Source organism: Hemitrygon akajei, chromosome 4 (assembly GCF_048418815.1).
Source record: "Hemitrygon akajei chromosome 4, sHemAka1.3, whole genome shotgun sequence".
NCBI lineage: Eukaryota > Metazoa > Chordata > Chondrichthyes > Myliobatiformes > Dasyatidae > Hemitrygon > Hemitrygon akajei.
Genome location: NC_133127.1, coordinates 90,245,044 through 90,267,945, shown reverse-complemented (window position 1 = coordinate 90,267,945; position 22,902 = coordinate 90,245,044). Strand labels below are relative to the sequence as shown.

The 22,902-nt window shown below is 43.2% G+C and overlaps 2 protein-coding genes across 4 annotated transcripts in view; one reads left to right on the top strand and one right to left on the bottom strand.

Annotated features, from left to right (window-relative positions):
• Positions 1 to 1,809: 1,809 nt before the first annotated feature.
• Positions 1,810 to 22,160, bottom strand: LOC140726529 (TRAF-interacting protein with FHA domain-containing protein A-like). The gene is made up of 3 exons (XM_073043045.1): positions 22,042 to 22,160; positions 15,220 to 15,373; positions 1,810 to 5,227 (listed from the first exon to the last, which is right to left on the bottom strand). The coding sequence occupies exons 1-3, from the start codon at positions 22,076 to 22,078 to the stop codon at positions 4,648 to 4,650; spliced, it is 771 nt and encodes a 256-aa protein (XP_072899146.1). The 5' UTR covers positions 22,079 to 22,160; the 3' UTR covers positions 1,810 to 4,647.
• Positions 14,841 to 22,902, top strand: part of alpk1 (alpha-kinase 1) — a 126,630-nt gene continuing 118,568 nt past the window's right edge. For 2 of the 3 annotated variants that reach the window (XM_073043042.1, XM_073043039.1), the window contains exon 1: positions 14,841 to 15,011. The gene's annotated coding sequence lies outside the window, so the exon portion shown is untranslated. Of the gene's footprint in view, positions 15,012 to 21,757; positions 21,946 to 22,902 lie in introns of those variants that run through there. The other variant, XM_073043040.1, reaches the window with a different exon arrangement.

The following is a 22,902-nucleotide window of genomic DNA, read 5'->3' as shown; positions in this document are numbered from 1 at the left end:
CCAAATGCTACAAATGGAACTTCCATTCGGCCAAACATTTTAATTCCAGTTCAGTCCATGGCCTCTTGTGCCAAGATGAGGCCACCCTCAGTGCAGAGGAGCAACACTTCGAATTCCACCTGGGTAGTCTCCAACCTAATGGCATGAATATCAATTTCTCCTTCTGGTCAAAAAATAATGTCACTCCCCCTCCCCTCTTCCTCTATTCCCCACTATGGCCTCTTAGCTCTTCTCACTGGTTTCCCTCCCCCAGGGTCCCTTCCTCTTCCCCTTCTCCTATTGTCCACTCTTCTCTCCTATCAGATTCCTTCTAGCCCTTGACCTTTCCAACCCACCTGGCTTCACCTGTCACCTTCCTGCTAGCCTCTTCCCCCCCCCCCACCTTTATTCTGACATCTTCCCCCTTCCTTCTTAGTTCTGTCGACTATTCATTTCCATAGATGCTGCCTGACCTCCTGAGTTCCTCCAGCATTTTGTGTGTTTCTTTGGATTTCCAGTATCTGCAGATTTTCTCGTATGTACAATCTTGCATTTTAGTTACTAATTTAAAAGAAAAGTACTAGTTAGACACATGCTTGTGCTTGGCGTATGCAGCAGAGTTTCACCATCAAGCATATTTTCATGGCAATGGTTAACATTGTACAATGTATGTATTTAGTTAAGCTGTGGCCTCTGATCTTCAAGTTCCTTATTTATTGTGGCTAGGTCACTCTGGGTCACTCTAAGCCAAAAGAGGTCATGATCAAAGATCCCATGAAGCCATATTATCACTAACTCAAGTGTTATTAAATCACAGAAATTCCTTTCATGCCTCAATTTTTCAAATGAAATGATTGCATAAATCTGGCAAATCTAGTTTGATTCTGAAAATTCTGCTCTGATTTGATGCTTTCATTGTTCAGAATCAATGTGGAAATTAATCTAATCCTAGAGTGGAGCTGATCAAGAATTTTGTTTATTTTTTCCAAGATTCAATTCTCTTTCTCCTCTCCGCCACCCCTACTCCCTACATCTCTCCCCATTACCCTGTAGCTATGCAATGAGCTTGGCATCTTAAATGTCTGCTTGTTCCTACTGATTGTCCATATTGAGTATACCACACACAGAATCTCTCTCAGACAAGTAGTTTTGTCTCATAGGATCAGACTGTGAGCCTTAAATATTGGAAGAACGTGAATGCTTTGGGATCTGAATGATATTAAGCAGAAGGGCAAGGAAAGAAAAACTGGGAATTGCAAAGCTTGGAGGTACTTCCACAAAAATCAGGAAAGGGTCGGCAGTGTAGACTGATCAGAAGAGGGGGCAGGCAGAGCTACAGCTTATTGAGGAAGCACCCAAGTGAACTGGACAATAATTTTGGCACATCCTCTTCCCACGAATCTTATTACATATCCTTCTTTCTGATACTTTCGATTTATGTTGTCAATGTGTGCACTGACAGCTGAAGTTATTACTCATTCCATGTTGCTTGAAGATCTTAGTGCTGACTCCTTAAATTACTGGATAATCTGACTACTCTGGTTACCATTACAAGTCAACCCCATAATATAAGAGTAGAACCAGATCAAAATAAGAAACAGTTGACAATCATTTTCATTTTCCATTGTGACTGACTGTAATTTAGTAGATTTATTAGATTTCAGAACATTGACAAAGCAAAATTTATAGATGATCTCTAGGCTATTAAAAATAATCTCAGTAGAAACTGAGTAAAACTGAGGAAACAGAAAACAATATAGTTAGGTGGGAATTGTTTGTAACTATTACCAGTGATAATGCAGCAGGACACAAATGTGCAAAAATGAGAAGTTTGCAGCAAAAGTAATTTATTATATACAGACATTTGAATTTTCACAAACTGGGAAAAACAGAAACAGGCTGTGTTCCAAAGGTGGCAAGATATTTTTGAGAATATACTTGACACTTTTCTGGAACACTATGTCCTTGAATTATAATTCATGAGCCTGAATGTTTAAGAAAATGTCTTTAGGGGAAAGTGAGCTAAAGGAGATATTAATGCAGATGAACTCTAAATTAGTTTCAGATATAAATGAGTTTCACTTCAAAGCACTGAAGCAAAAATGGACATGTCACTGAGTGTACATACATTATTTAAGCAATTATTCTGAGGGGCAAGTTACTCTCTGTGTCCTGGGCCCAGCATACAAGTCCAATTATGAAGAAAGCACACCTCTACTTCCTTAGTAGTTTACAAAGATTTTGCATGACATCTAAAACTTTGGCAAACTTCTATACATGCGCCGTGGAGAGTTTATTGACTAGTGTCACAGCCTTGCATAGAAAAGCCTACAAAAAGTACTGTTTAAGGCCCAGTCCATCATGGGTAAAGCTCATCCAGATGGAGTGCTGTCGCAGGAAATCAGCATTCATCATTAAGAAACCCCACCACCCAGACCATGTTCTCTTCTCATTGCTGCCATCAGGATGGTGGTAGAGGAAGCTCAGGGCCACACGCGCACACACATGGTTCAGGAACAATTATTACCTTTCAACCATCAGGCTCTTGGAGCCAAGGGGATAACTTCACATGCCCTTTCACTGAACTGTTCCCACAACCAATGGACTCACTTTCAAGGACTCTTCATCTCATGTTCTCAATATCTATTGGTTATTTATTATTTTTTTCTCTTTCATATTTGCAGCTTGTTGTCTTTTGCACATTGGTTTTGTCCATCCTGTTGGGTGTGGTATTTCATTGATTCTATTGTGTTTCTTGGATTTACTGTGTACGCCCACAAGAAAACTAATCTCAGGGTTGGCCACACTCAGGTTGGAGGAGCAACATCCTATTAATCCACTTGGTTAGTCTCCAACTTGATGGCATGAACATCAATTTCTCCAGCTTCCAGTAATTGCCCCCCCCCCTTCAACATTCCACATTCCCAATTCCCCCTCTGACCTTATCTTCTTACCTGCCCACCACCACCCTCTGGAGCTACTCTCCCTCTTCTTTCTTCCACGGTCCTTTGTCCTCTCCTGTCAGATTGTTCCTTCTCCAGCCCTGTCTCTCTTCCACCAATCAACTTCCCAGCTCTTTACTTCACCCCTCCCCTCAGCCCACTTTCTTACTCTGACTCATATTTTTTCCAGTCCTGACGAAGGGCCCAAAATGTCGACTGTATTCTTTTCCTGCTGAGTTCCACCAGTACTTTATATGTGTTGCTCGGGGTTGTACGTGGTGACATACAGTATGTACTTTGATAATAAATTTACATTGAACTGAGTGTATCTAGCTCCTCAGTTCAGTATGACGAAACTTTCTGGAGTCCAGAGGGAGATCAGAAAACCTGTAACCTCCGGCTCATTCCCAATTCCTGTGCTACGATGAGCAGACAGAAATGTCAGGAATGTACTGACCTAAGCACAGGACCACTACCAAAAGCTGAATACATTTTAACCCATTGACTCAGTCTCTCTTTATACAGATGCTGCCTGGTCTACTAAGACTTTCCAGCATCTGCAGTAATTTTTGACTGTCAAGACAGATGAGATTTTTTTTATTCCTCTGAAGGCATTGATAGCAAAAAATGAAGAGTTGAGATTACATTCAGATCTTATTAACTGCTGACAGCAGCTTGACAGTTTAACTGGTCTCTCCCTACCCCTGATGTTCCCCACAGGGGTCCCCAACCCCCCAACCTTTCTTATACCTTTAGCTCAGGGGTCCATGGACCACAACTTGGAAATCCCTGTCCTACCAGGATCCTGATGAAGTGTCTTGCCCCAAAACATCAACTCTTTATTCCTCTCCATGGATGCTGCCAGACCTACTGAGTTCCTAAAGCATTGTGTGTGTATGTATTGCAAAGGCATTAATATTGTTATCTTAGCATTTGCTGCCACTATTTGTATAAAGATAACATTTAATATTCTAAACACAGGAGATTCTGTAGATGCTGGAAATCCAGAGCAATGCCAGCAAAATGCTAGGGGAACTCAACAGGTCAGGCAGGATGTGTGGAAATGAATAAACGGTCAACATTTCAGGCTGAGGCCTTTCATCCGGACTGGAAAGGAAGGGAGGAGGGGAAGATGTCAGAATAAAAAGTGGGGGAGAGGAGGACGACCAGAACAACAAACGGTGAGGGGTGGAGAAGAAGGAATCTGATAGAATGCACCATAGGAGAAGGGGAAAGAGGAGAGCACCGGGGGGGGGGGGGGGTGGTGAAAGGCAGGTGAGGAGAAGAGGTAAGAGGCCGGAGTGGGGAGTAGAAGAGGAGAAAAGGGGGAGGGGGGAATTAGCAGAAGGAGAAATCACTGTTTATGCCATCAGGTTGGAGGCTACCTACATAGAATGAGGTGTTGCACCTCCTCCATGAGAGTGGCCTCACTGTGGCAGAAGAGGCGGCCATAGACTGGCATGTCAGAATGAAAATGGTGATAGGATTTAAAATATTTAGCCACTGGGAAATTCTGTTATTCTGATTTAAATTTGATTTTCCCAGTACAGTAATATATTGATATCCCACTTACCAACGATTTGGAAACCCTGATAATTTCTAGTGGTGTTTCCCAATACTCCCTTTTGAACAACACTTGGGCCATGTTTTCTCTCCTCCCTCACACTACACATGATAGCTGAAGAGCCTAGCATTAATTTACTACTTAATGTAACATGCATGAATCTTATGATATTAATTCATTTTCATCAGTTTCTACTGCAGTCTGAGATTGGTGCTGGGTCACTGGAACATTCAAAACACCACTCTCAGTCACAGGATGAGATAGAGCCTCCACAATTCCCTCCTGACAAAATGGAACAAAAGAAAGTGTAAATTTGACCTCAAAATGTTCTCTGTCTTCTCCACTCTCCTTTTCAAGACAGAATTGGAATTCACCAAATCGCAAAATACACTTGTTTGATAAATCAATTCTATTGAGATGATCCAAAGTGACACCATTGACAGATAGTTGAGTCCGCAAGCTTACATTTTTGATTTCAAAACAGAGCTCTGAGCTGTCAGCATGTCGGAATGATTGTATTACAAACTGAACTCGTGAAGCACGTTTGTCCAATAGAGGAAATTGGCATACTTTAGAGTCACGGCCAAACTTTATGGATTCTTCTACTCGATACTTGTGTTTTTCATTGAAATTCAGGGACTTAAACACTGAAGCCTGTGGATGGTAGACTCTCATATGAAGAGAAGTTATAGTCTCTTCTGTTTCATCAGTTTCAAAGGACATGCTGTCGCAGTTTCTTTTTCTGTGAAAATAATAAATATCATTAGTGTAACCTTCCTCTACAGCAGTGCTGCATCACAAAACTATATTAATGTTACAAAAGAAAAGTTAATTCGGTCTTCGGTTAACGGGGGCAGCCACTTATTTGGGACAAATCTTAATGAACAAAAGCAAATACAGAAAATAGCCAGGATACCTGGTTTATTTGGAACACTCATTTGTTACGTGTTGTGTCATATAGCTTAGCCGATCATGGTCCTTCTATGACAATGATTGTTCTTGGCAATTTTATTTCTACAGAGGTGGTTTGCCATTGGCTGTGTCTTTACAAGGCTGGTGACCTAGCCATTATCAATACTCTCCAGAGATTGTCTGTCTGGAGTCAGTGGTCGCATATCCAGAACTTCTGATGGGCACTAGCTGCTCCCATGGTTTCACAGGACCTTGATCGGGAGGATGTGGGGTGTCTAAGCAGGTGACAAGGGTGACTAGCGGAGGAAAGGAGTGCCTTACACATCCTTTAGTAGAGATACATCTCCACCCCATCATCCTTGGGACACTTGCCACTTAACTGGGGCAGGAGATGGTTAGTCAAGTGCACTTGTGTGGCCGTAAGACACAGAACCGTACTTAGAGCGATCAGTTGCGTGTGCTTGTGTTATTTTATCCATTTGGACCAACGGACGCCAATTCAAAAAGCAGTTATTTTTATTAATTTTTTTTTAATTTCGACTTTTAAGAAAAATGTTGAGACACTCGTCATGAAAAGATTAGACACTAGCTGAAAATATTACCCCATTGGACCAAATTAAAAGGCATCTGCCTAACATGACTCATCGTCATCTAGCTGAGATAACTATTGCATGCTTGATAAAACAGCAAGATAAACTGCTACAAGAATGGGCAATACGCAAGGGACAACATCCCAAAAATAAAAGCATGAAGGCAAGGGTCCACTTGTTGAAGAGAACCTCAGTCAATGGTCTTCCAGTGTAACTAGATGAGGTGTGCATGCCAATCAACCAATGTTAAAAGACAAGTCAGAGGAGCTAGCTAAGAAGCTGTGTCACAACGATTTTAAAGCAAGAGATGGTTGGTTACCTCGATGGAAACGTAGGCACCACATTAATTTTGAGAAAGGTAGTGCTGATATGTTAAGTGCAGAAATAAGGAAACACTCCCCAACCTGTTTCAAAAAAAAGTGCAGATATCTATAATGCTGAGGAAACAGGCCTTTTTTTTTGTTATATATAAACATGCCATGATGAATGGTTCCCTTGGCTACAAACACACACCATCAGGTTCAAAGAAAGCAATGGATCCCATAAATGTGTTTTGTTGTTCAAATATGTCAGGAATTCAAAAATAATGTTAGTTACTTGGGAAAGTGTTAAGCCTCAATGCTTTAAGGTCCCAGAGTAGTTAGTTTATGAATCAAGTACTATGCCAACATACAATTGATGAATTCCTTAGTCGGTAACCGTTAAGAACTAATGCACAAAGTCGTAGTGGTGTAGTGATATTTGTAGTGTTCTAATTTGTTCTGTATTTCATTTAAATACATAATTTGTTTCTCAGGTAAACAGAAGTTTGTCTTTTTTACACTTTTTAAATTATTTCCATGAAATTTTGATAATTTGGGCAGCCACTTAATTGGGCCAAACATACTGATCCCAATTTGTCCTAATTAACCTGAATCTACTGTACATCAACTAGTATCAATCTTTGAGAACTCCTGAGGTTTTGAAATGCTAAAGTTTAATTAATATAGTAAGAACAATAAACAAAGTATTCACCCAAGTGATCAAATGTTTGGTATCTGTTTAAAATGAGCTCTTCATTCTTAATACATTCTAAATGGAACAACTGATGTTTGAGTTAAGGCTTTTATTTTGTTTGAGCACTCAAGCAAATTCTAGATTCTCAGTCCCACTGTTGCAAGTTCCCAAATTAAAGAAATAAATGGTTCTCTTAAAATACAGTTTGTAAAGGTAGACAATTTTAAAATTGAATGTGCATGCTCTTCACTTTGGTATTATTACAGAAAATGCAGCCACGCCATTATAACAATGTAATTCAGAGGAATATTGGTCACCACATTTGAAAAGGATATCAGGGATTCTCAGAGAAAGCAGAGTTCTTGCTAGATTGATATGACAGTGGGTGGAGGTGGTGCTTTAGCTTTATGGAGAGACAGCAGAAATTAGTGATGATCATCTTGGAAATACTTAAATTCATTGATGGTTTTGATACATTAAATTTTTCTTGGAAGAAGGGTCATTCAGCAGAGGGCATAGATTTAATTTGATTGCCATATTTATCAGAATTTACAAGGAGCAAGCTTCTCTGTTACCTTACAAATTATTGTGATTCATATTCATCTTCTGAATAAGGTGATGGGAAGGGTAACCATTTACAGAGCTCTAAACAAAGTGCAGAAAGGGATTAATTGTATAGCTTCAGCACAAGCACTGTTGCATTAATTTATTAATTCTGTATTCCCCATTTAGAATACAGTGCAAGTTATAGTACAGCAAGTCTGGATTAATTATGTACAGTTTATAAAAGGTTTTTGGCACTGGAAATTGTGATGGACAACATCACAATGGAAATAAATCTGACTGTCCCATTGGGAAAATGTATTTTGCTTTCTGTAAATCAAGACCCAATCACACTGCAGAGCAATATTTTTTTTAAACATTTGAATGGGCCATTATTCTAATGTTCAGTGTTGACCACATAATTTAAGAATTAAATCAAAATGCTCCCACTGTGGGCTTCACTAGAAAATCCTAAAGGCTCATAATCTTCAGCTGTAATAACAGCAAAGCCATCAATGAGAACCATCTTTTTTCCTCAAGATAATTTTCCAATTCTATGGGTTCCATGGTGACTGATGAGGTTAATGTGACTGCAGACTGTTCCAAAGATGAGACAAAAAACACTTCACTGGGCTGGTGGGTGGGTTGTTCTTTGAGGTCTTCTGTCTATACTACATGCCCGGATACAATTCCCACTACCATCCAAAAGCTCCTCATCCATTCTGAACAGACAAGGGTGACAAATTCCATGAGTCAGTGGGGTTATTGTATTTTAACAAGGAGGCTTTAAACAGATCCTTGTCTGTCCACCTGGTAATTTCTTTAAATGACAGAATTCAGGAAAAAAAAATGTTTCGGGAATCTCGTGTTTGGCATGGAGCAATATGGTCATCCCAATGTAGCTAAACGAGTGTAACCAGTGCCACGGATATCAGACTAGGGGACACCACTGACGTACATTTGCTGATCATTCCAGTGACTTCAGAGAATTTTGTCAAGACAGTATCAGTACATCTTTCATGTGCCTGTGTAGGTGGTCAGGATCTGAGAAGAATAGAGGAGTGCAGGGATTACTCTGGCCTTGTAGACCATGGGTTTTATGTCAAGTCTGAGGTCTGAACCTTAAAGCACCTTTTTCCTCTTATCAAAGGCAATGGCGAATTTCACCAGGAACATTTATTTTCAGAGGGCTGAGTTTTACATCGGGACAGGCTGACACATGACCTTTGTGTGTGGATGTTGTATACAGAGCCCATCTTCTTGTATACTTCAGTGAAAAAGTTGAGGCCACTTGGAGCTTGGCCTGCAACTTGATTATTGAAGTCATTGAGAAATATAGCACAGAAACAGACACTTCAACCCAAAGGCTTGACACCATAGAATCCTCCCTGCTGGTCCCAGTTGCCTGCATTTGGGCTGTAACCATTCAATCCTTTCTTTTTGATGTGCCAATCTAAATACAAACATACTTCTGAAATGTTGCAATTCTACCCACCACTTGCTCTGGCAGCTCGTTCCAGATACTCACTATTCTGAGTAAAGTTACCACTCATGTCTCTTATCTTGTGCCTGTGCCTTCTAGTTTTGGACTCCTCAACCCTGGGGGTGGAGGAGGACAAAAAAAAGACTATGACTATGACCTTATCCATACATCTCATGATTTTATTAACTCATGAACTTCTCAATCTCCTGTGGTCCAGTGAGTGTGGGCAATATTGATTTTAGACTGCTGTCGCTGCAGGATGAACAATTTCTCATTACTTCCACAGCAGAAAATTTATGAGAAGCAAGATGCAACACTACAGGAAGTAAAATAGGGAGAACCTATGAAGCAATGATACAACCTTCAACAAGATTGGTTCTGTAATAGAACCACTGGTTAGGATCATGGCTCTCATGCCATCATAAAGAAAACATCAAAAGGTGACAAATTCCTGTGGGCATTTGAGGGCATTCCATAGTTCTTTCTGATTGATAATCTTTTAAAGGAAATATTAGTGTCCAGTGTAGTGATTGGTGCTGCTCCCTGAATTATCTGGTAATGACCCTGTACACTGGTTGGACGCAATCACACTGTAATTTGTGAAGCAGTTTTTCAGTGGGAGTTGAATCCTGGCACTAACTTTCACCATGGCAGACAGCAGGAAGTCCTCACAATAACTACCATATTTGTGCTTGTCTTCTTGCTTGATGAAGATCACCATTATAGCATCTAGGGTTCCTTTGCATATCTCTATGTGGACATTTGCAACTGAAGCTCATACCAACTACATTTTAGAACTCCATCAGACAAATTATCTGCTCCCAAAGCCTTGTTGTTACATTGGTTGGGAAGTGGCCCTTTTGACTACTTGTTGGTCAGACATTATCCAATTTCTTTGAGGAACCATTAGTCAACAAAGATAGAAGGGTGAATACACACAGTCTTCTTCCACAGGGAAAGAGAATACAAATAAAACAGAGGGCATAGTTTAGGGCAAGAGAGTGGGAAAAAAACTTATGGGACCAGAGGGCAACTTCTTCATATCAAGGGCAATGCATTAATGGGAAAAGCTGGCAGAGATATGTACAATAACAATTAAAGACACTTGGATAGGAAAACTGTAGAGACAGGAGTTCCCATCCTGGGGTCCATGGATCCCTTGCTTAATGGTATTGGTCCATAGTATAAATAAAGGTTGGGAATTCCTGCTGTAGAGGGATTTAGATGTAGAGTGGAGAGATTGCTTATGGAGGATTGATTAAATCAGTGGGGTCTGTACTCAAACAATCTCAGTGAAACACAGAATTATTTGTAATCTTAACATGAGAAACTCAAAGATGTTACCTTCTGTGGAAGAGCTAGGAACAGAGGGTACGATCTCAGAATACGGGGCACCAACTTGGGCTGCTAGCAATGCAAAAGTTTCCAGATCCAATCTGCATGCACCATAAACCCAGCCACCATTCTCATTCCCAAACCCAACTCTTTCTTCCCCAAATATCACCACTTTTCTCACCCACCCCACCCCCTCCAATTTTCCAGCCACATTCCAGGCCAGCATTCTCAGCCACCAGTTCTTCACAGATCTCCAAAACTGACAAGCAACTTAGGCATCTGCACTTACAGTTAACTAGTGAAATCCAGAAGTTGCCAACTCCAACAAGTTGGATTCCCTGCTGTACCAAATCACATGCCACCAAGTACCTGTAATTTATAAAGAATAGCAATTAAGTGAACAAAATAAAACCAAGTTTTTAAAAACAGACAATTATTATTACTTAATCAACTTCACTGGCTCTGGCAGACTAATTTTATACCATTACTTCATTCCTAAAATTTTAAATATTTCTCATTTTCAAGTTTGCTGACTCCTATCCCTTTCAAATCTCTTTTTAAAAAAAAGATCCAGCAGGCAGCACCAAAAGAATAGAAATATTACCAAAATATTGACAAGATAGAAACAAAGTCAACTATCCAAAACTAAACCAAACTTTTCACTGCTACCGTCACATCCTAAAATTGAATGAATTATGGATCCCATGTCCTTGCCCTCACAAATTCAGCCTATTTGTACCTCCACCAATCTCAAGTTCTGTCACAGCTCATCTTCTATTGCCTTCCTTGCCTTTTTTTACTTTTAAACTTCGCTATCCCACTGCATTCCTAGTCAGTCACAATTGCACCACCCTCCAAGTCCATCATCCAAATTTTCAAAGTCCAAAGTAAATTTATTGTCATTTACGTACATTAATGTCACCATATACAAACCTGAGATTCATTTTCTTGCAGGCATTTGCAGTAAATACAAAAAACACAATGGAATCAATGAAAGACTGTACCCAACAGGACAGACAGAAAACCAATGTACAAAAGACAAAAAACTGTGCAAATGCAAAAAGAATAATAGATAAATAAATTGGCACTAAATATCAAAGACATGAGATGACATGTGCTTGAAAGTGAATCCATAGGTTGTGGGAACAGTTCAGTGACGGTGTGAGTGACATTGAGTGAAGTTATCCCCCCCCCCCCCCCGGTTCAAGAGCCTGATGGTTGAGGGATAATAACCATTCCTGAGGCCTGAGGCTCCTGTACCTCCTTCCTGATGGCAGCAGTGAGAAGAGAGCATGGTTTAGATGGTGGGGGGAGATGCTGTTTGCTTGCAACAGTACTACATGTAGATATGCTAAATGGGGTGGGGGGGAGGAGGGCTTTACCCATGATGAACCCAGGCTGTATCCGATGACTTTTTGTAGGATTTCAAGGGTATTGGTGTTTCCATATCAGGCAATGATACAACCAGTCAATATACTCTCCTCTGCACATCTAGAAGAGTTTGTCAAAGTTTTATATGGCGTGCTGAATCTCACAAACTTTTAAGAAAGTAGAGTGCTGTCGGCTTTTCTTCATAATGGTACTTAGGTACTGGACCCAGGATATATCCTTTGAAATGATAACATCGAGGAATTTAAATTTGCTAACACTCATCACCTCTGATCCGCCAATGAGGACTGGCTCATGGATCTCTGGTTTCCTCATGCTGAGGTCAATAACCTTTTCCAAGTTGGCATTGGTGATTTACGGCAATGTGTTGCAAGCTGCTTACAAAACTTCTAAATATACTTCTGAATTACTCTCACTGCAATTTGCACCCCGTAATTTCTCATTAAAGGGGTTGGGTGAGGTCTGGGCCTGATATGCACAAGCACACGTGCAATACATGGCCTCTCCTTTCCCGGTGTAGTGATCGCCGCGTGGTCACTGTCTGCTAGGAGGAGGCCAATACAAATGGCCTCTCCTACACTACTGCGTCCGTAGCAACATCTTCTTGTTGGTGCCCCCCATTTCCACTGAGCTTGTTACATCATGGCACGACCCAGTGTCCAGCAGTATAACTGGATTGGTAGGCTGGGCTCATTAGCCTTGGTTGGCAGCCAGCCTAAGAGAAGGACAACTCTGACTCCAAACCCAGGCAGGTGGGGCTCGTCAGCCTTGTCAGGCCATCCACCTTCGGAGAAGGACACTCCGACGTAACTCCTACGACCGAAGGACCTCGCTGTCACAGTCCCAGCTTGCTAGGCTATGGCAGATGAACCCCGGGTGTAAAGGGTGGGGCCAGTACCGCGCACACTGCACTCCACCCAAAAAAAACCATTGCGCAGGCTGAAGGACACGCCCACACCTAACAACGTGGGCAGCCCCTTTCCTAAATCTTCGCTCACGAAGCCAAGCCATGATGATGAATTTCTCACTAAGCAATGCAATTTTGAACCATCTTAATGAACTAGCGATTTCACAATCTTAAGGACTCGGTGGACTTCACACAGGCATGCAGGTACCTTTAAGCAGACAAAGGTACAGTACATCACCATGGCCAGAAGAGGGAGGAGGGGAGGACTGCAAGCCAGGCCGAAAGGCTGAGGAATGCAAGTCCCTCTAACCAGCCATCTTGTTAGCAAATGTAGTCATTGGAGAACAAGATTGAAGACCTCAGGGCAAGACTGATGCATCGGCAGGAAATGAGGAATTGCTGTATTCTGCATTTTACAGAGAAATGGCTCACTCCAGACACCACAGATAAGTTGTTAAGATCCAAGGGCTTCTCGATAGGCCGGATGGACCGGATTGCTGATTTAGAGAGGGCAAACATTGGGAGTCTGTAATTCATGATAAACTCTTTGTGGTGCTTGGATGCAGTGGGCTTGTCACACTTTTGTTCCTGCAGCCTGGAACATTTGACGATTAGGTGCAGCCTGTTCTACTTACCAAAACAGTTCTCGTCCATGACGGCAGTTTACATACCACCAAAAGCCAAGCACTAGGTGCTTTAAATGCCATGATTAGCAAACAAGAAACAACCTACCCCGACGCTTTTCAAATCATAGTCAGGTAGTTCAATCAGGCTTGCTCTGAAGAAATCTCAGCCCAATTATCATCAACATATCACCTGTAGCACCAGAGATCCCAACACATTAGACCACTGTTACACTACAATTGGGAACGCCCGCCTTTCCACGCCTAAACCACATTTTGGGAAATGTGATCCTTCTACCAGCATACAGGCAGAGGCTAAAGATCAAGGCTCCAAAGTAAAAGACAACAAATGAGTGGTTGTGGGAGGCTGAGGAGCAGCTACCGAATTGCTTCAAGTCGGCAGACTGGGCCCTGTTCAAGGACTCGGCGGATCTGAATGAATACATCACTCAGCCAGGTTTTCAATCTCCTTGCTACAAGCTGAATCGTTACCATCATTGATTCGGCCTACGACAACGGTGTCGCCAGCAAATTTATGGCATTGAAGCTGTCCTTAGCCTCACAGTCCATATAAAGCGAGTAACGAAGGACATGCTCTGCGGTGCACCTGATGGAAATTTTAGACGACTACGCCACAAATTTTCACTGCTCATTCCGACTTGCAACTTGCAGACTTGTAGGGTAGTCGTTAGCACAGTGCTTTAAAGTACAGGCGATACAGGTTCAATTCCTGCTGCACCCTGTACGATTTGTAACGTTCTCCCCGTGACCTCGTGGGTTGCCTCTGAGAGACCAAAAACGTACCGGTTGGCAGGTTAGTTGGTCATTGTACATTGTCCAGTGATTAGGCTAGCGTGAAATCGAGGGATTCCTGACCAACATGGCTCAAAGGGCCTATTCCACGCTGTATCTCCATGAATAAAATACATAAATAAATCCCAGTCCCCACGTTTCCAAGCTAACTCAATTATTCCCAGTTAAACCCATTTAAAATATTCTCACCTTCGTCAACCCAACTCCTTCAGCCTCGATTCCCAATGTTCTTCCAATCCCCACCTTACAATATCAGTTTAATTGCTCAAATATTGCCAATCTTTTCCGTTACCAAGACCCCAGTTTTGATTTCCATTTATGTTTTTTTTTTACAGTTTAAAAAGCTTAACTTTGACCAAACTACCGGGGTGCAGCCGCAATACAATTCACTCTGTGACTCTGTCACTTTTTCTTTGGTGAGACATCGCTGCTAAATAAATGCAATGTTTGTTGTTTACCATACCGTGAAGAACCTGGCAAGACAGTCTAATAATTTTCATATAGACCCGTTAAATCTTGCACAACGTTATTATTAATGGGAACAATTGCTATCTGCCGCTATTACACCCAGAGCACATTTACTGGGCGGAATATTAAGTGACAACTGCCAAGTGTGACAGTGACTGACACAGTGAGTATCTTGTAATAAACAAAACAACCGTTGCGCTCGACCTCGGTATCCCAGGGGACAGGGGAGTGAGTCGTCAACCGGAAAGCAAATTCGTCTTCGCCAATCTGAAACTAAAACTACGCGCGGGAGAGTAGACCCGAAGTAAGAAACGCGTCGGGAGCTGGGAGCTAATTTCTCACTGGCGCTGGGCGATCGGGGATTCCGTCGACGTTACGTTTTGATATATTAAAAGAAAATAGCCAAAATCGATTGCCTTTGGAAATTGGCCAGTCCGACCCGGACCGATATAACAAAACTACAAAATGTAAGTACCTATCTATCACAAGCCCTGATGAATGCACCACCAGCAGAATTACAAGGAGCGACCCTATAACCCCGCACCCTGCCACAGATCCCATCGGAGCGCGTCCGGCTGCTCCCTCGCTCAGTACCAACCTGTTGCAGTCTCGTTTAGATCGTTTTCACGACAGATACACACACTCCCACACCTTACCAATACTCCGAAAACTCACCCTCCCGTATTTTCACTAATCCCAAATATCGGGGCGGTCCTCTCTTTGACAGACGGGCGAAATATCCAATCAGAACAAAGATTGCTTGCGTTTGGCCCTTCCTGCCGTCCCTTGCTCTGAGCGCGGTACTTTTTCTGACAAAAGTGGCTGAACTCTGAAATAAAAATAGGTACCTTGTCATTGGTCATTTCTTAAACCTCGCAGATTATCTCGGACTCTGTTTGCAATTTGTTTTGGGAAATCTTGAAACGTTAGTTCTTTCTATTTCTACTGTATTGTAAAGACTATTATTTTCTTGTCTCTCCCCCCCCCACCACCACCGCCCTAGTTCCATATATACAGTATATAAAAGGAGACTATCAGAGAGTTATTCTCTCTTGTACGTTGATTTAGCACATCGCAACAGGAAAACCTGGAGCTGACAAAGTCCATATAGCTTCCTTACCCTCCTCTTCCATTCAGTATGATAGTGATTCTGCCTGAACCACACGCTCCCACTGCCTCCCCATGTTGTTCGATGCATTTTTCTATTTAGAAATTTATCTCCATCTTAAATACTTACTGCCTTCCCTGGTAAAGAAATCGACAGGTTCACCATCCTCAGTCTAAGTGAAGGCATTTCTCCTCCTGTTTGCCCCCAAACATCTTACTATGACTTCCAGTTCTAGAACTGAGAACGGAGAGGGGGGGGGGGATCCTCCTTGCATAAAGCCTGGGGTACAATTAAATGATATTTCCTCTCATCATCTCAGAATACAGCCTGAGTTAACCCAATCGTCCCTCCTATGAGGTGATCCCATCTCAGGAATCTGTTTGTTGAACCTTGGTTGCACTCCTGCTATGGGCAAATATATTCTTTCTTCAGAAAGGAAACCGAAGTTGCACCTTGCACACAATAGGCTCAGTAGGGCCATGTACTATTGTAGTAAGATATCCTTGCACCTGTACTCAAAATCACTTGCAACAAAGGCCTGCATACTATTTGCCTTCTACCTGCTTATCAAACTTGCATGTTTTCAGAGGGACTACTGTGAGGGCCTGGGGAAGCGTGTTGCAGGGTCCTTCAGTGACACCATCTCTTGCATAACCTACTTGAGTTTTCAATATACTTGATACATGCCACTTTTGATATCTATTTTCTAATGGCTTCCCTATTCCAACTTAGCTTTACCAAATCTCAACAAGATTTTCTTCGTAATAGAGTCACAGAAACAGATACTTCAGATCAGTTTGTGCCAAACCATTTAAACTGGCTACTCCCATTGACCTGCACTGGGAACAGAGCCTTCCACACAACTCCCATCCACGTACCTATCTGAATTTCTCTAAAACCTTGAAATCGAGCTCTCATGCACCACTTGCCCTGGCAACTCCTTCCACACTCTCACCACCCTCCGAGTAATAGCCTTTGGAATGTTGCACATTTTATTTGTAAAACCAAATTGTGAATAGTAATGAAAATACAAAGTTCCTATTTTGTGCCCAAATGACCGTAAATTTCTCTGCAGCCAGAGTATCCCAGCAAACCATGACTCATGCAGACACCAGCTACTGTATTTCTTAAGCGAATTTCTTAAACATTTGAGTTTCTAACTTTATTGATGGAAATCAAATACACAGTGTTAAAAAAGAGCCCACAGTGTACTCAGTGCAGATTTCAGCTACGTGCCTCCTATAGTCAAGTTCCAATAAATTAGCTCTCTTCAACCCAGAGGTCAACTTGTCAGCTTTTGATCATCATCAGTGACAATTACAAAATTTAGTTCAAAAATATCAATGATTTCAATTCATATTTTTATGTAAGATAGTACACTATCAAGTCATTGATTTGCCTGATGTCAATAAGTCAGGTTTATTGTCATTTAATTATATGCGTAGTGTAGGCCTCCGTTAGTCTCAATAGACCATGGATTTGCGCCTTGGAAAGTTTCCAGGGCACAAGCCTGGGCAAGGTTTTTTTTATGGAAGACCAGCAGGTGCCCAAGCTACAAGTCTCCCCTCTCCACACAATTACATATATTTAATTATATATATGTATACCAGCAGACAAGATGTTTCTCCGCACCAGGGTGTAAAGCACATAACACGCAATAACTTAGGAAAGTAAGGACAAAACTTGCAGGTGAATTATGTATAAATAAACGAAAAACATAAATTATATATTCCAAGGTACAGAAAAGATTAACCAGTGACATGTGATGTGCCAGGGAGCTCAGAAGCCTAATGGCCTGAGCGAAGAAGCTGTTTCCCTTCCTGACCGTTCTTGTTTTTACGCATCATAGTCTCCTGCCTGATGGTAGAAAGTCAAAGAGGATGCTGGATGAATGGGTGGGATCCTTGATAACACTAAGGGCCCTGCATATTCAGTACTCCTGATAAATGTCCCCAGTGGATGGTAGGGAGACCCTATAATCCTCTCAGCTGTTCTTACAGTCCTTCATGGGGACTAACAGTCTGATGCTCTGCTGCTCCCATGCAAGATGGAGATGCAGCTTGTCAGGGTGCTCTCAACTGTGCTCCTCTGAAAATCAGTTAAGATGGGGGTGGGCTGAGCCTCGCTTGCCTCAATCTCCTTAGGAAGTGAAGACATTGCTGTGCCTTCCTGTTCAGGGAGGAAGAGGAAGAGGGAGAAGGTAAGAGGCCAAGAAAAGGGAAATGAGAGGGAGAGCTGGGGAGGAGGCTGGAGAGTGGGAGAGGGAGGTGCAGCAGAGAAAAAGATGGAAGGGAGAAGACAGGAGTGAGATAATGTGAGTGGAAAGGATGAGGTTTAAGTGGAGGGTAGGAAACAGAAAACAAGACATTAAAAGAATAAGGTGGAGAACACAGAATATGGGGAAACAAAAACCTTATATTGATATTGGGGTCTTTGTTCTCTTCCTGGACAGGGCTAAGCACTTTATAGCCAATGAAGTGCTTCTGGAAAGTGGTAACATGCAATAGAAAATACCACAACCTAATTACCCCTAACAGTTTCAAGATCAGTACCTGTAATCTGATGAAGATCAGATAGCCAGTTTCGCAACATTAGGTTCGGTAAAGCTTAAACATTTACCAGATCTCAGGAGATAACAACTCCTCAAAATGGTGATGTGGTTTTTTGTATTTACTTGTTTGGAAATACAGCGCAGAACAGGCCCTTCCAGCACAACGAGCTCCGCCACCCAGCAACCCACCTATTTAACCCCTTCACCTAATGTCAAGGTAATTTACAATTGCCAATTAAACTACTGACCCGTATGCCTTTGGACTGCCTGAAGAAATCAGATCACCTGGAAGAAACCTACATGGGCGGCGTTGAGGGGGGTGGGGTGGCGAGGACATGCAAACCCTTTGTGGACGGCACCAGAATTGAACTCCAACGCTCAGTGCTGTAATGGCGTTGCGCTAACCGCTACGGTACCATGGCACCTCAGCTATACTACAGTGGAACCCCTGTCTCTGAGAAACCAATGGTTGGCACTCCTATCTCTGAGAGAAACCAAAGGTTGGCACCCCTGTCTCTGAGAGAAACCAAAGGTTGGCACTCCTATCTCTGAGAGAAACCAAAGGTTGGCACCCCTGTCTCTGAGAGAAACCAAAGGTTGGCACCTCTGTCTCTGAGAGAAACCAAAGGTTGGCACCCCTATCTCTGAGAGAAACCAAAGGTTGGCACCTTTATCTCTGAGAGAAACCAAAGGTTGGCACCTCTGTCTCTGAGAGAAACCAAAGGTTGGCACCCCTGTCTCTGAGAGAAACCAAAGGTTGGCACCTCTGTCTCTGAGAGAAACCAAAGGTTGGCACCCCTATCTCTGAGAGAAACCAAAGGTTGGCACCCCTGTCTCTGAGAGAAACCAAAGGTTGGCACCCCTATCTCTGAGAGAAACCAAAGGTTGGCACCCCTGTCTCTGAGAGAAACCAAAGGTTGGCACCTCTGTCTCTGAGAGAAACCAAAGGTTGGCACCCCTGTCTCTGAGAGAAACCAAAGGTTGGCACCCCTGTCTCTGAGAGAAACCAAAGGTTGGCACCCCTGTCTCTGAGAGAAACCAAAGGTTGGCACCCCTGTCTCTGAGAGAAACCAAAGGTTGGCACCTCTGTCTCTGAGAGAAACCAAAGGTTGGCACCCCTATCTCTGAGAGAAACCAAAGGTTGGCACCCCTGTCTCTGAGAGAAACCAAAGGTTGGCACCCCTATCTCTGAGAGAAACCAAAGGTTGGCACCCCTGTCTCTGAGAGAAACCAAAGGTTGGCACCCCTGTCTCTGAGAGAAACCAAAGGTTGGCACCCCTGTCTCTGAGAGAAACCAAAGGTTGGCACCCCTATCTCTGAGAGAAACCAAAGGTTGGCACCCCTATCTCTGAGAGAAACCAAAGGTTGGCACCCCTGTCTCTGAGAGAAACCAAAGGTTGGCACCCCTATCTCTGAGAGAAACCAAAGTTTGGCACCTCTGTCTCTGAGAGAAACCAAAGATTGGCACCCCTGTCTCTGAGGGAAACCAAAGGTTGGCACCTTTATCTCTGAGAGAAACCAAAGGTTGGCACCTCTGTCTCTGAGAGAAACCAAAGGTTGGCACCCCTGTCTCTGAGAGAAACCAAAGGTTGGCACCTCTGTCTCTGAGAGAAACCAAAGGTTGGCACCCCTATCTCTGAGAGAAACCAAAGGTTGGCACCCCTGTCTCTGAGAGAAACCAAAGGTTGGCACCCCTATCTCTGAGAGAAACCAAAGTTTGGCACCTCTGTCTCTGAGAGAAACCAAAGATTGGCACCTCTGTCTCTGAGGGAAACCAAAGGTTGGCACCTCTGTCTCTGATAGAAACCAAAGGTTGGCACCTCTGTCTCTGAGAGAAACCAAAGGTTGGCACCCCTGTCTCTGAGAGAAACCAAAGGTTGGCACCTCTGTCTCTGATAGAAACCAAAGGTTGGCACCTCTGTCTCTGAGAGAAACCAAAGGTTGGCACCCCTGTCTCTGAGAGAAACCAAAGGTTGGCACCTCTGTCTCTGATAGAAACCAAAGGTTGGCATCTCTGTCTCTGAGAGAAACCAAAGGTTGGCACCCCTATCTCTGAGAGAAACCAAAGGTTGGCACCCCTGTCTCTGAGAGAAACCAAAGGTTGGCACCCCTATCTCTGAGAGAAACCAAAGGTTGGCACCCCTATCTCTGCGAGAAACCAAAGGTTGGCACCTCTGTCTCTGAGAGAAACCAAAGGTTGGCACCCCTGTCTCTGAGAGAAACCAAAGGTTGGCACCCCTATCTCTGCGAGAAACCAAAGGTTGGCACCTCTGTCTCTGATAGAAACCAAAGGTTGGCACCCCTGTCTCTGAGAGAAACCAAAGGTTGGCACCCCTGTCTCTGAGAGAAACCAAAGGTTGGCACCCCTATCTCTGAGAGAAACCAAAGGTTGGCACCCCTATCTCTGCGAGAAACCAAAGGTTGGCACCTCTGTCTCTGAGAGAAACCAAAGGTTGGCACCCCTGTCTCTGAGAGAAACCAAAGGTTGGCACCCCTATCTCTGCGAGAAACCAAAGGTTGGCACCTCTGTCTCTGAGAGAAACCAAAGGTTGGCACCCCTGTCTCTGAGAGAAACCAAAGGTTGGCACCCCTATCTCTGCGAGAAACCAAAGGTTGGCACCTCTGTCTCTGATAGAAACCAAAGGTTGGCACCCCTGTCTCTGAGAGAAACCAAAGGTTGGCACCCCTGTCTCTGAGAGAAACCAAAGGTTGGCACCTCTGTTTCTGATAGAAACCAAAGGTTGGCACCCCTGTCTCTGAGAGAAACCAAAGGTTGGCACCCCACCACCTTTTCTCTCCCCATGTCAGCCTAGGATCTTGTGGTTGTCGCTAACATGAAAAGTAAGCGCAACCTGAAAGCTCCCCGAGCCGACCGGTGGTGTGGCGGCATCGCACCGGACTTCAGGGCGTGTGGTCGCAGGTTGGAATCTGGCCAGCTGCTTGCACGCTTTCCTCCCGTGCTGGGCTGAGCGTGAAAAAACAGACAAAAGTGCTAAAGCAACGGCAGGGTTGGCGCCCAATGTGCCACAAAGCAGTTAAAACTCTGGCAAATATGTCTCAACTACTATTGAGAAGGCGAGGGGGAGTTTCAAAATCAGTTCCTTAAAATCTGATAATCATCAGGTGACCAGTTTTGCAAAATTGGGTACTGTAAAGGTTAAACATTTACTAGCTCTCAAGAGACGACACTATTCCTGGAAATGGTGATGTGTTTTTTGTAAAATTTATGAGAAGCTAAGGAGAAGGGGAGTTATGGAGAAAGAGTAGTGGAATGAGGGTTAACGGGACAGAGGAGAGAAAAGGAAGAGATTTGGGGAAGGACAGGGAGAAGCTGTGAGGATGGGGGCAAGGGGCAAAGGGAGTTTAGAGACTGGGAACAGAGAAAAGATACAAGGTAGCCAGACAGGGAGAGCGGTTGGGAAGCGGTTAAGGAAGGAGATATGTTGTGGGAAGATTGAGTGAGCTACAACTGCCAATGTAGCAGAGGCGGTGAATCACTCCGAAGCGGGAAGTTCCGGGCTTGTATCACTGTTGGCGAGCCATGGGGAAAGTGGGAGTTTCCAAAGGCTCCGATCCAGCTTCTGACTGCAGTGACTCTGTCAAGGCCAAGGTGCTCCTGCTTGAGCTCGTGAATTTACAATTAACCCCAAATAAAAGAATAATGATCCAACCTTCTCGAAATTCGGAACGGAAAGTATGCGGGACTGAACTTAGAACAGAAGACGCGCTGTTTCCGGCAGAGGTACGGTATGTGGTTTCGTCACAGGAATGTTTACTTGAGAAAGAGAGAAACACAGACTGTGATATATTCACCCACACAATGCAGTGATACACGTACTATTTTGCAGTATTGAGTGGAAATTCCTTCCGTCCATCCTCAACTTGTAGTAATCGCTGTAGATTGAAGAAAAGGCACCTAGTGTTCACAGGCCAGACATGCCTCCTCCGGAGTGTGCTGACAATGATAATGCATTTTACACTTGATGCTCTGGCCCGGCATTTGGATAATTTTGGCAAAACTTTTTTTTTCATTTCTCAGTCTTCGAATTCTACCAGCTGACATTTAATTAACCTTTTGGAATAGAAAAGGGAAACAATATTGGGAACACTCAGAGGGTTAGACATCTTTTTTAATTTCCTTATGGATCCCGTTTTTAGCCATTACACATGTACCAAAAGCACCAAGACAAAAGGAGGAAAAAACAGCTTCAACGTACATCTTTTATGATGAATTCCTTCCAACACGGGTCTGTTTATTTTTTCACAAAATGATTATCAGATGTTTCCTTACACGGTTCACTGGAGAGCTTCCGATGGAAAGTGTAAAAGGTGTGATAAACAAAAAGTTCATGCTGGAGATTTTCAGCAGGTCAGGCAAGGTCTCTGTAGGCAGTCAGCACAGAAATATGGCTTTCAACCACCATATCCATGACAACCATCTCGTTCTATCTATACTAATCCCATTTACTGGCACTTGGCCCATGGCTTTCAATGCCTTGGCAATTCAGGTGCTTGCTCATATATTTCTTAAATAATGGAAAACACCTGAGTCCACTGATTTCTAAAGCAGTCCATTACAGATTCCATCCATTCTCCAGGGGAGGAAGTTCTTCCTCAGCTCTCCTCCAAACTTCTTGCCCCTCAGCCTAAACAGTAACGTAGTGGTTAGCACAACGCTTTACAGTACAGGCAAGCCGGG